This window comes from Motacilla alba, chromosome 1 (genome assembly GCF_015832195.1).
Source record: "Motacilla alba alba isolate MOTALB_02 chromosome 1, Motacilla_alba_V1.0_pri, whole genome shotgun sequence".
In the NCBI taxonomy this organism is placed as follows: domain Eukaryota; kingdom Metazoa; phylum Chordata; class Aves; order Passeriformes; family Motacillidae; genus Motacilla; species Motacilla alba.
In genome coordinates this window covers 60,609,204-60,623,544 of record NC_052016.1, presented here as the reverse complement: position 1 = coordinate 60,623,544, position 14,341 = coordinate 60,609,204, and the positions used below count along the sequence as shown (strand labels likewise).

Sequence of the window (14,341 nt, the reverse complement as noted above, 5' to 3'; positions counted from 1 at the left end):
CACAATTAACTACAGATCTGATGATGAATTAATACAATTAATACAAATTATACAGCTCAATCGTCTGACTTTGCTGTATTGCACCTAATAAAATTTCCTACTTTTGTTTCTTCTTGTAGATTTTAAAAAATATGTAAATTGTTCTGCAAAACAATATTGCTAACCACAGGATTTTGGACACATATCAGCAAAACCTCCACCATTATTAGAATTAAAATATAAACAGCAAGTTTGTAATGTAGTACTATGACTAAAATATAGAAAATACAAGACTTCAACTTTAAGAAAAGCTGACATATAAACCAGCTATTTACCTAGTAGTCTTACTAGACAAAAGGGAAATGCAAGTATATTTGGAAACATGAAAGCTGTACAATTTTGAAGCAAACCTTGTCCATTAGTTTACTTGCATGAAGACTCAGGCTATTAAAGAAGATTTTCTTGCTCAACAAATGCATTTCTTCAATTGTTGTCAACAGTGTGGCTGCACTGTTTCCTACAATACCACTGAAAAAAAATTAAAATTATTTAACAAATCTAAAGGGGGAAAAACATGTCAATCAGATATAATTTTAAAAAATATTATTTTCAAAGTTTAAAATTTAGAACAAATAATTGCAGGGAACAATTCTCCATAATGGCTAAGATATAAGCTGACTGTAAGAACAAGCATCATCAAGTATGTCATTAAGCAAACACTAAACATGGGCTACCAAACTTGCACAAACTTTTTTTGTAGACTACTAAAACTTACCAGATTTTTGCTTTCTTATGCAATAAATCTACTTCTGTTATCAAAAACAAATTACATAACAAAAAGGGTTAACAATATTCTATCATACTGCCTGTTAGGGATAGCTTTACCTCTCTCATTTCTGCACTGAGATGCTGGGCATCCCCAAAACTGTTAAGAATTCATACATTGCTATTCTGAGTGTTAAACTATCACACTTAGCACAGACACCACATAACCCTTAAATGGCACTACAGGACTATGCTCCTCTCACACATATACACTCCCTCTGGCTATAGGAATTGCACTTTTAAGCCACAAACTGTCAGCAAAAATTCATCGGGTCATAATAGGACTAAAGCTCTACCTTGATTTTCAGATTGCAATCTTGTGTATAATAGATCATTTCTCAAACTGATTTTTCCTTTTATTAGTAAGGTGCACCTTCCCTATGCAAAGGAAATTATTCAGCTAGTAGAAGGTACTCCAGTGGTCTTTGAACATTGTGCTGTTAACAAGACAGAAACCAACAGATAAGACTGCCAAAGACCTTCCATTTTAACATCACATTTTCAATTGCACCAAGCTTTATAACCATGGGGAAATGCTAACTTTGGAGACAGAAAAACAAAATCAAAAATGTTCCAGGACTTTCTGGACAATAAATTAAGAATAGGTCATACATATGTTCTACAATAGTCCTGCCATCACAACTGAGGAGTTTAAATAAGCTGGGAGGTGCCCGAGAACCACTTATCCCAGTCTGCCCAATATCTGAAGTATTTTCAGACAGAGAAGCTCAACCAGTAATATTAATGTTTCAAATTCTCAGCAGTTCAGTCCAGGGCTGCAGAGGAAGGTTTTTCTCCTACTGCTCTTTCTAACCAACATGAACTAAATCATATGCCACAACATATAAATGATACATAAATTTACAGCTCTGGCTTTTCTCCAGATTCTGTATTCCTAGTGGCCTCTAGGAGATTGGAAGGTGATCAGTGCATCTTCAACAGTGAGATAAGGGAGTGCATAATTAGGGAAAATAGTTATCAAAACACAGCTATTTAAAACAAAACAAAAACAACAAAAAACCCCAAACAAACCCCCAAAAAACCAAAAACCTGAAGAAATTTTACTTAGTAACATTTTCTCAAAGGGGACTTGACTTTGTCATATGAAATGCTGTGGAGAGGTTTTTTTTTTTTGTATACTATTTGAATCTACACAGAACAATAAAGAAACATTTATTGTGGCAAATTGATGCTGTATTCCAAAGCAGTTTTGATATGAACTGAGGAATGGCAATGGGTAAGTGGTTTCTGCTTGATATCACATATGTTTCTACTTGATGTTATAGTGCAGTGCAACAACTAAGCAACAAAAATACTTTTCCTAGCAGATTTGTTCTTACATATACAATTAGGGAAAAAAGGCATTTTTAACGTATTTTGTAATTTTGCATACCTGATTGTATGGTGGTAGAACTTGAGCAAATTAGAAATCTTGTACAGTAAAACTGCTCCTGGCTCGGCAACAATCACCTGCTCAATTCTAACCTGTAGCATGAATAAATACAAACATCCTTCAGGTCATAAATTCTGAAAGCCAGCCGTCTATGACTATATGCAATACATCCCTGGTTTTTGAAAAAATAAATTCAATAAGAAATTAATTTTAAAAGAGAATGTCCAGTTAACTTTAATGTTTGGCTTGAACGGAAATGCTTCTGGGCTGCCAAGCATGTGGGGAGAAAACACAAAGGTATATGCACTCTTAAATAAAGAAAAACTACAAACCCAAAAAACCTCCCAAAAATCCTACAGTCCCTACAGACTTCTGCTGTTATTGGAAATTTTAAAATAATGAGATCATTTGATGGATTAATACCAGTTCATACTGGAGTCTTCCCCAGCACTGAATAGCAAGAACAGCTGCAATGCTGCAGAATCACTTAACTACAGCAGTAATTTCTAGCATCATGCAGAAATTCAGAACATCAAAGTATTAGGTATTTTGCCTAAGAAACAAATTCACCTAGATGAATAAATTCTTCCTGGAAAGGAGAGCATATATATCTCCAACCATTATTTATCAGAATATTTATAACTAATACCCAGCTATGTTGATTGTTTATCTCAACCAGGAGATACTGGCTACACAACAAAATGGTGCTTAGTGTCTTTACAGTTGGACAGCTGATGTCTTGTCTCCATGGTACACACAGTCTCAATCCACTCATAAAAAGCTGCCCCAGGGTCAATTTTTGTGCACTTATGAAGCAGAATAGACAGTGACTTATCCCTGCACTGCTTTCCCACATGCCTGAGTGTGAAAGGGCTACACACAAAAACCACCACCCACTCTCCCAAGTTATTTACTGTTCAATGGAACATGATGTGCTGCATTCCCTTCTTCTCAGATGCAGCTGTAGGAAGAACCAACCAAGATTAGGTTTCCTCAGTCCTTTCAGTCTGCATCTAATTGACAGACCAAAACCAAATAATACTTTTTAACTCTTATTTTCAATATTTAATGCACAAAGTTTATTTCAACACAAAGGTGAACTTTGCTCTTCCAATGTGTTTGTATATACAAAGGTCTATATACAAATATGTCTCCAGTGTTACCTAAAAGGTCCTGTGGTCATGGATACTGAGTATATTCTAGTTGTACAGCAAAACAGAATAGGCAGGCAGAGGAAAAAGACGGAAAACAATACACTGACCAAAAAAAAAAATGGGAATAACTGAAAGTAAATAAAATAATTTAAAACTGAACAAGCCAACAGGTAGAAAAAGAGGGGAAAAAAAGATTTTAGGGTCATGAGAAAAAAAAAAAAAATTAAAAAGACAAAGTGGGAAAAGAAGAACTGCTGCTTCCCATACAGAAGTCTTCACCACACTGGAGAACCAAAATTTGCAAGTGACACAACCTAACCTGCTTGGGGAAGCTCTGGACTTAGAGCTCTTGCTATTTTTTAGTCTTGTACGTCCTGTTGTTAGCTGACCATAAAAGACTACCTGCAGTCCACGCAGGGCATCAAAGACATTTTGCTTTGAACTCATCTTAAATGCCATGGAAAAGATGAGGAGTTTAATTTAAATGTTTTTTAGGATTCTCCTGCCTCCATCTGAAACAAGAGGCCTGTGCTAAGATCTACCACTAGGGAGTATTCAAGAGTCACTTAAGTGCCTAAAACACAAACCAACTAACAGTAAGAAAAGAGGGCAATTTAGACTGTATGTAAACATAGCTGTTCTACAATGTATTGTAGAAAAGACTTTCCAAACTGAATCTATTACTGTTATTCCTCTGAACATGGTGGCTTGTAATTACCTAATTACCTATTATGCATTGTATCAAGGCTCTTCTGCTTGGGGGCTTCTAAGGGGGGATTTTTTTCTACCCCCTTAGGAAACAGTAAGTGTTTCATACTTTTTACTGGAAAGTCTAGACTGTCAGTGAAAAAATGTAAGTTGCATTCTATTAAAATACAGAATACAATGGGAAGTGTTTAATTGTTCTTTTAAGATTTTTTTTTACTAGCACAGCAACCAACCAACAACAACATTTCAGGGGATTATTTCCAAAGAGACTAGCAGCAGGTAAGTGTAAAGAATTTGGCAATTGAAATTAAAGTTACTGTGTACTTAACTATAAAAATCACAAGCACTCGAGATCAAGAACAAAACTTCTTCTGACTTACACAGGAGTTTGATTTCATTCCTAATCACTTTGTTGGAATGTGCAGAAATACTGAACTCAAATACCAGCATTCAGTATTAACAGAACTGATTCAAGAGCACAGAAAATTTGTAAATATCTTCCAAAAAAAACCAAAGCTGTGGTGATTATGTGTCTATTAGGACAGGTGTCTTCCAACAGATCAAAAATGAAAAGGTTGTAAAGGATGATTATAATTCTGTGGCAACAGGCACAAAACTGAAATACAAGAGATTCTGTCAGAACATCAGGGAACACTTTTTTTTTTTACTGTGCAGGTAGGTGGCTGAGCACTGGCATATGTTGCCCAGCAAGGCTCCGGAGCCTCCATCCTTGGAAGTATTTAAAAGTCACTGTGACACAGTCCTGGGCAACCTGCTCTAGGTGGCCCAGCCTGAGCTGGGAGTTTGGACCAAATGACCACCAGATGCCCTTTCTAATCTCAATTCTTCTGTAATTCTGTGGGTTTCTAAATGGCACCTTTTTGAATTTTACCTCTCTCCAGACCTTATCCTTTTCTTATCAGAAACTTATGTATAGTATCCAAAAACTAGCTGTTCACATTTGAGACTGAGAATTTGTCAACTGGATATGGTTGTTATAGCTACAGAATCCTAAGAGAAATTTATTATAATCGTATTTAGGAACAGTAGATTTTGCTTTAAAACCACCTGGATTTATACACTGCACAGTCAGGCAATAATTGGTATCAGCTTCTTCACTTTGATTACTTCAGTGCTTATGTGAAGCACAATACAATAGACAAGTCAGGCAATCATTTGATGGATCATCATTAATGATTTCTATCACATGTGTCCCCTAAACTTACTAAGGCTGTAGTTTGAAAAAAAGACAAGTATAGAAAGATGTGACAAATACAAAAAACTGAGGTAGTGTGAAAATGGTAATTAGGAAACAATTTTTCATGGTGTCTTTAAAATACAAGAGCAGGAGTTATCAAAACAAACCCAAAAAAACCAAAACACCAAAACAAATAAAAAAAACCCAAAACCACCTCACAAACCACAAAAGGAACTGTCTTTTCACACAAGAGCTGAAATGTTCACTTCCCTCCTGAAGGATATGTTGTGAATATCAACCATTTATATCAATTTGACATGTTCATGCAAGAAAACAACTACTGAAATCTATTATATACAAAGAAGTTATGGCTCAGTAGGTCCTCAGTATATTCACAAACAGGCAAGGAAACTATCCTACAAAAATATGACACAACTGCACAACCTGTACACTCTTCCCTAAGAATAATGATCACCATGAAAAACAGGTTAGTAAATTACATCGATTTTTCATTTGCCTACTATCACCAATACAGCTGTTCCCATACACTTATCACAAAGCTGTAATTTTATACATCAGCACTCCTCAACATAGGAAAAGTAAACCAAAATCAACACTCAAATTTAGCAACCTAGTATCTCTCATTATATGACTATTATAAACTAGACATCTATGAATAAAGGAATCTTTAATTTGAGAAAAAATCCTTCAGAAGTCAACAATCTAATTCTTAACCAAGGGCAATGAAAATACACTGAAGAGATGGGAGCACAAGTTCTGAAAAAACATGACAGAACAGCTTTTGTATTTAGAGTGCTAAGGAAAACAAAATACTTCACCTTCAGAGGCCTGCAGACACCTTCTGTGATGTGCCCAACTACTTCTTGAATATTTTCTTCCACACCTATAGTTAATGCAAACACATGCTAAGATTATGCAAATGTAATTCTCTTTTCTTCAAGACTATAAAACAAATAAACAAATGTAGGAGGTACTCCTCCATAAAAAGCATTAGGAACTGTGTGTTCTTTTCTCCACATGTCTAGTTTACACCTCCACTGTACCTCCAATCCAACCACTAAGAAATAGCAGCACGGCAAAACAGTCTCGGAGTCATTACCTTTCACTATGCAATTGCTTCCTAGTGCAACACAGTGCGTGGGAACTTGAGGTAGAAGCAGCAAGGGGAAGAATAAATGATTTAGCAAGAAGCTATCTCAGTAAGGCTCAGTATTAGCACTTCATGAAATTAAACTAGAAAAACACCCAAAAAACAACCAGGCTGGTGAGACGCTCCAGGAGCAGCAGTGCACCCCATCTGAAAGGCCTGACTGGCAAACACACGTGTCTGTCAGCGCTGGTTACTGACGAGCTCGTGGCGCTGTTACTAATGAAGTGACATGTGCACCTCCACACTAGTGCGTGCTGCAGCGCTGGCAAATGCTTCCTCCCCAGCAGCAATTGAAACTCATCTTTCACTGAACCATGTACAAAGGAGAATATTGCCCTATCTTATCACAAAACACAAATGAATTGTTGCATGGCAACCGGTGCTGTCATAAATCAATCAAACTGAAAGCAACAGATCTTCAAGCTCTCACTTCGGTAACAACTCAGAACAGATTTATGGAGAAAGCAATACTTTAATTCTAATTTAAAACTTGTCAACAGGAGTTCATCTTCAGATGGGACCCATGCAATGAAAGTAAACAAACTGACTGTGACATGTGACAGAAATCAGGTGACCCGAAGCTATATTTTGCTTATTTCAGACTGAGACAGATTACCTCAGAGAGTAAAAATAATGAAAGATCAGAGATCTGGGCCAATGCCTCTTTACACCAAGTTACATGAAAAGCCATATAAGCAGTAACAACTGAATTCAGTGTGGTGGCTGTAACAATTTCAACATACTGAATTGGTAAGGAAATAAAAATACACTTATATACTTGAGTATTGATATCAAGGCAAAAAAGCAAGACTACAAACCACAGCGTGCATGCTCTTTATGTAATGGCTAGTTCCCAGATAGACCTTAATAATTTACACATTTTTTTAGTAGGAACAGTCACACTTGTACTGCTCATCAATGTAACAAGTACCTAGCACATATTTGCAATAGTGTATCTAGACCAGATTGACTTAAAAACAAGTTGTTTGGTATGAAAATTTTAGCTCAAAAATATACAAGCTCGAATACCAAAGGACATGGAATAAAAATTTTGAGATACCACATGCTTGTGCCTTTGCATGTATTTTCATGTCCAATTACAATATCTGAATTCCAAAAGCAGTGAAATCTTCCAGCAGAATGGGTTATATAAGTGGTGCAAGTTTGACATAAAAGAATTACAGAATAAACAATCCTCAAAGGTCCAAATTAACTTTTTGAATACAGCTCACAACTGAAGATACACTTCCAACTCCTTTCTACACTATATATGATTTTTCTCTGAGTATCCTTCTATAAAAGGAGAGATCTTTTTTGGACTTTGTTTAGCTTCTGTTCTCCATCTGGGTTCCTGTAACTTCACAAAAAATGGGTTTCTACTGCATCTCTTAAAATGCCTGCAATTCTCAATTCCTTGCAAGTAGAAGATTTCTTTAGGACTGGGAGGCTCCTGCTAGCTATAGAATACCTAAACTCTGAAGAGGAAAACCAGATGCTTTATGCTTGTCCAGCAAAAGAGTTAAACTTTTCTGAATGTGTTTTCAGCACTTAAAATTTTAATAGCATTTTTGGTCAGATTAATCTGAAACAGCTAATTTTTGCAAGCTTACCATTTTAAATTTTTTTAAAATCCATCGTTGCACGCTCTGCTTATGGGCTACATAGTTTGGTCACTTTAAAGTAAAAATTGGGATGGAAAAGCTTCTCAAAATAAAAAGTGCCACACATACAATTTTTCATCCGGTGGGACCTTATCCATCAACAGGTATACAAGTGGCTTTTTCTTTTGGTTGTTTTTTGAGAAGCGAAATTTTTGTATAGCTGTCATTTACCACACTCTCCACAGTCCTGAAAGTACATAGAGCTTATTGGAGAATTTAAACAGACATCTGAACTCAATACAGACACACCTGAAGGAAAATAATAGAAGTGGTTCCATCTGCAAAAAAACTACTCAAGCTGAAATTGAGGTGAAAACATCTGACTGACCTAACTTCAGACAGACAGGTAGGTGTTTTATCTATAGCAGTTGCTTGGGCTCCCTCTATAGGGGAATGGTGATGAAAGTCTCCAGAAATGCTTACATTAGATCTCAAGTTTTCTTAGGAGGCACTGCACTCTGAAGATGCAAATCTCTGTCCTTCTCTCTAACTGCAAATAAACAAGATGTCCACTTGTTAAATGGCTACCTGAAATTAACTCATTTTTTACTCTAGCCTGCACAGCCAGACACCTAAAGACTACCCAACAGCACAGAAAATTCAGCTTGAGTTTTTCAGTACCAGAGATGTTGCCCTAACTACCAAGTAAGGACTTGAACTTATAAAGAATATATAATCTCAGGGTACTTTGGGGTTGCACTGACCATAACTGTTTCTTGTTAATTCCAGTGGTATCCTATTAAGTACTGTTTTGTCTTATAGACCTTATCACATCACTAGCCTTGTGATCAAAAATATTTCCTCCGAGATACAGAGGAATAGTTACAGACAGCACCTCCCAAGCTCTCATCAGGATGAAAGGAAGAACTCCTCTTTACATTTCTTGAAAACTGTGCAACAGTGATAGCAGACCCACTCCTGGAGAGCTTTGGAAAACATATTTTTCCTTCAGACTGAAATACTGAATCTCTGGTTTATACCAGTCTTTCCAGGAAAAGGTTTTGTCCTGGTGATTTTTTGTTGAAAATCTCTCCCCCAAATATTTATATTCTCTATATTATCAAGTATCTTGCTCTGTGGCTGAAATGCTCTAAATATATCTCATTCCATGGTAATATCATCTCAGCCCAACATCTTGTCAGGAGGCCAAAGAACTTCATAGTTAAGCAAAGCACTACACAAAGAAGTGGGAGAATTTCAGAAGGAAGCACAGCAGCAGAAGTCCAGCTCACAGCAGAACCAGACACAGTTACATGGAGCATGTAAATGGAGCTTTTCCTGAAGGCTCCCCAGTTACAGCAGAAGCACCAGTCAGTCATCTACAAAGAACTGCAATGTCTTTTTCTCTACCATAAAAGCATCATGAGGCCTGCTTTCCTGTCTCCCTGAAATACTGTCAGCAAACAGTATTAAATTGACTTCCACAGTACACTGTAACTGTACTTAAAAACCAGCATTCCTCCAATTTGATTTACAACAGTTCCTAAACAGCCTCCTTTTCTCACATACCAATAATTAGGAAAGGCAATTAATATTTACAGCAGTAAGGCAAATCAGAATACATATTGACTTTGAAACTGAGAGTAGGATTGAGACCTACTGAAGAGCTCACAGATACTGATCACGTATAAGTTCCTACAATGAGTTTGTTACAATTGAGTACATATGCTTACTTCATAAAAAAATATCTTTCTCTGAAACTATGGTGCCAAATCATACTAAAGTTTCTACAGGATAAAAGTCTTGAAAGTATAGGTTCAATCTACTGAAAACAAAGCAAAGCGGCTGAAGACTAAGCATAAGAATCTGCAGTTCTGAACTGAAGGAGAGTTTTGAAATGAAAAAGCTTCATCTATCTGTGAGTGGCCTATGTCAACCTCCATAAACCCGGAACAATGTTAAATGACAGATGAAAATTCCATTTTCCTTGTAGAACAAAGGGACTTACAGAAATAAGGAATTATATTTTTAAAAAATTACTAAACAAAAGAGCCCAGGCATAATGAAAATCCTCAACATAATATGTAACATTTTCAAAGAGACATGTAGTCACATAAATTACAAACAATTTCTGAACTCTGAACTACTCTAAAATGTTCCTTCGCAAATTTGATGTAAATCTATTATAAGTACAGTAAAATAAAATTAGTGCATTTTGAAACACTGTTCTTTTGTTACAGGCCTTCTTTTGGTAGGATGCAACCACCAGCTATTCTGAGATTATTTTTAGGAAAATTTAAACTCAGACTTGTAACTGAAGCCCAGCCTAAGAAATTAGTCACACTTTCTTACTTATCACAGACTTACTATCACTCCACAATTTATGTTTTAAAACCAGTAGTACCTTGAATAGTCACAAGCTTTAACATAGCTTCTAAGTGTTCTTTTTCAGAAGCTGTAGCTTGATGCAACCAGGCCAGCATGTCTCCTATATACCTACACAAAGACAGAAATTTCTGTGTAAATTAGTGGTTTACAGTGTTGGGAATTCAAAATGCCAACAATAAAAAAGGGGTTATTTCATATACATTCTTGTTAGTACTGTACCTGAGAGGATCATGAGAATGCATTTCAATAGGGCGGGGAGTACCTCCCAGACCTCCTCTAGTAAGAGCATCTATAAAGCCACGGACCACAGCACTCCTTCTAGCTGTCCCAAACTCATCCAACGTGTATCTGTTATTGAAACATGACAACAGGTTAAAAAAAAACAGTCTGCCTTATCACAGCTGATTAGTTCAGCCTCACAGCTAATACAAGTAAACATTTTTATAGTTCTAGAAATCTTGCATCAATGCTTCTACTATAAAGCATTCAAAACCATCTGATGATGTCAGAATTCCTATCATCCTGCTCTGCCTATGGTACATCTGACAAACAGGAGAAGAAAAGAAGACAAATTTTATGTTGTCACCTGCCTGTCTGCTCTAGAGCAAATGTGTAGGATGAGACAAGACTTCTGATATTGCAGACAGGTGCTGTAATATTTAATCTTTTATATATATACACACATATACACTGTCCTTTTCTTCTTTCTTGGTTGGATAGCTCTTGGTTTCCAGGCTAAATTAATTACCTGTCAGATTATTATTTGTGGGGTTTTTCTACTAAATTTGAAGAGTTTTTCTAGTGTGCCTCCTCTGATACCATTGCAAAACAGACTGAAAGAAGTACTTGGCATTGTGTTTTCTACACAGGTGCACAGGCAGAGGCGGTAGTCTTGCCAGGATCAGGTTAATATTACTGAAGAAAGAAAAGGGTGTGAGAGAAGAAATTGAAGTGACTGCTTCTGCAGTGTCCTGGGGGGCACCAGGCACAGCATGGCCAGCTGGGCAAGGGAGGGGATTGTCCCACTCTGCTCCACACTGGGGCAGGCTCACCTCGACTGCTGGGGGCATTTTTGGGTGCCACAATATAAACAAGACATTAATCTGTTAGAGAGCATTCAAAGGAGGGCAACAAGGATGGTGAAGGTCCTTGAGGGGAAGCTGCATGAGGAGTGGCTGAGGGCACTTGGTTTGTTCAGCCTGGAGGAGACAGAGGAGAGACCTCACTGCAAGACTCACCAAGCTTCTTTGTGAGGGAAAGAGAAGAGGCAGGCACTGATCTCTTCTCTGTGGTGACCAGTGACAGGACCTGAGGGAATGGCCTGAAGTCGTGTCAGGAAAGGCTTAGGTTGGATATTAAAAAAAAGTTCTTCACCCAGAGTGTGGCTGGGCACTGGAAGAGGCTCCCCAGCAGAACTGATCACAGCATCAAGCCGGACAGAGTTCAGGAAGTGTTTGGACAATGCTCTCAGGCACACAGTGTCACTCTTGGGGGATGGTGCTTTGCAGGGCCAGGAGCTGGACTTCATGAACCTTGTGGGTCTCTTCCAACTCAGCATACTCTGTGATTTTCTTGACTCCTCTGAACAGATACTAAAGAAAACTCTTCCTTGACCCTCCCATTCCCTTACACTCCAGAATTAAATACATGAAAACTCAGCTTTTCAATTTCTGTACACATAAACATCTTTGACAGGTGTGGGACTCCTGTTTGCACATGATCCAGCTGACTGACAGAAGCAGCAATTTATTGCACTGTACCACAAGGCTTCTTCCTTCTAGGCTACCACATGACTAATAGGAACAGACTTACATTCATTTGATAGCTGTTCACTGATTTTAATCAAAGCAATCTCAGCTGGATATTTAATGGATGAACAATTACAGCCCAGAATGTAGTATCTCTTGCTGGCGGTAGAGGAGGTGCCAATAACTTACACATGGCTCATTTCTGGAGCTGGCTACCTTTCTGTTGGCACTGAAGCACGAAAGCAAGTGAAGGATGGGAAATGAACATCCCAGTTATATTTGCAAGCCACAGAAGATTTCTATTTTTTTTAAACTAATTTAAGTACTCTGAACAACATACAAACTAAAAAGGAGAGAAAGAAAATACACATTACAATTTATTTTCCCAATGTAATTGAAAATTGTCAAAGACTGAGCATGGTGTCACTTACCAATGATACCCAGCAGAGAAATATATATAAAATAATATTAATAAAAAGAATGTTATTCACTGACTTACTTAAGTCTGCATTTAATAAGCAGTGCATTCACAGTTAACAGACGTAGAGAACAAAATTTAAAAGAAAATAATATATGGTTTCAAAAATGTTTGGCATTAAATTCAATTAGATTTCTACTCTGCTATAAAAAGTCAGGGAGAATCTTCAGTTTTGTTCTTTTTAATTCTAATTATTATATTAAAGAGGTGAGGAAAGAGCACACTGAAGAATCTGGAAATTTCTGTTGAAGTATTTTTCCTCATACACTGTACTTGTTAAGCTAGAGAGTAAATATCTGCAATTGATAGAAGTCTAACAAAAAATTCTAATAAATTACTATTTATAAAATAATGCAATTAAAAGCAGAAGAGATCTAGCATATGACAACTGCCCACTGTCTAGAAGGAGCAGTATTGGAGTGAAAATTTTCAAACTGTAGAAAATCTCAAAATCTGTAGAAACCAGTTAGCCTTTTTTTTCCTCCCCAACAAACAGCTATACAATAGATCACTAAATATACACCAGTGAAACAGATCTTGTGATCATTATTAGTTCTGAGTACAGCATTCAATAATGATAATTTTGTTTTAAAAAGGAAACTACTAATTTTCCTTTTGCTCTCAGCAGAACAGGGTATAACCATTATAAAATCCTGCATGTTAAAAAATTCAGCAATAACTATTATTTACACAAGAACACAGTATTTACTACTATGTTATTACACATACTCATGTTCGGAGAAGAAAACATTCGGATGTTTTTCAACCCAGCTTTAATGTTTAAAATACACAGTTATGATTACTGGGGAAAGAGGAAGAAAAAAACCTTGGTAAACCTGAGTGGATGATGGAAGAGGAACACTGCTTTCAGCTATGTTTCCATGCATTTTCTGGGAAACAATTCTCAATTTTTCTGTTAGAGCCAAAAAGCCAGTGAAAATCATTCTGAAATGTTTATTTTACATCCCCTACGGACTGCAGTTCCAAAAAGTCCACCCACAGTGCAGTCCTTCTGACACTCTTAGTTAGTAAGTCAATATAAGGAAACAAGAATTTGTAGATTTAGTTCTAAACTCTCACCCTTCTCCATCTTATTCACTTTCACCCAACCAAATCACAATCTTTATCAGATGCAAGGGCAGTGATTTGGAGGGAAAGTGTTTAGTTCACACAAGAGTGCTAATACACAAAAAAATTTAAAATTATTTTCTTCTGTGACTTAACTTCTACATTATGAGCTCAGCAATTTGTTACTTAAAGGTACACAAAAATCTTTGGAAGGGAATAAACTAAATCTTGAGATTTAAAATGTAAAGCATCAGTACTGCAATTTTGATAATATACTGTAGCAAGTAATTAAGCTTGATAATCTATGATGAGAGACACATGTCTGCGTCATCTACAGGAATAGGGGTTTTTTTTACTCTTTTGGCAGAGGAAAGGTCTTACCTATCAAATTCTATCTTTGTTAATACTATTACTGTTGTTTGTTACAGAAGTGCCAATTAAAAAAAAACCTCTCTTTTGCAGATTCATTTTAAACTGGACAGCAGTGATTTCTACACAAGATGGGGTCTCCCTTCCTTGAACTAAGAAAGCAAAACAATGACTTTATGAAGTTTCAAAGGATCATAATTCAACAAAGTATTTATTACAGAAAATAAAACTGTATCTAAAAAGAATCCTATAAAATGCTGT

General features: G+C 36.6%; 1 protein-coding gene across 2 annotated transcripts in view; it reads right to left on the bottom strand.

Annotated features, from left to right (window-relative positions):
- Nucleotides 1-14,341, bottom strand: part of COG6 (component of oligomeric golgi complex 6) — a 55,345-nt gene that overhangs the window by 21,153 nt on the left and 19,851 nt on the right. For both annotated transcript variants that reach the window (XM_038132548.1, XM_038132554.1), the window contains exons 9-13: nt 10,637-10,765; nt 10,434-10,525; nt 6,097-6,161; nt 2,198-2,289; nt 390-507 (exon numbers count right to left, since the gene is read on the bottom strand). In XM_038132548.1, the coding sequence (XP_037988476.1) occupies nt 390-507; nt 2,198-2,289; nt 6,097-6,161; nt 10,434-10,525; nt 10,637-10,765 (496 nt within the window). The remainder of the gene's footprint in view (nt 1-389; nt 508-2,197; nt 2,290-6,096; nt 6,162-10,433; nt 10,526-10,636; nt 10,766-14,341) is intronic.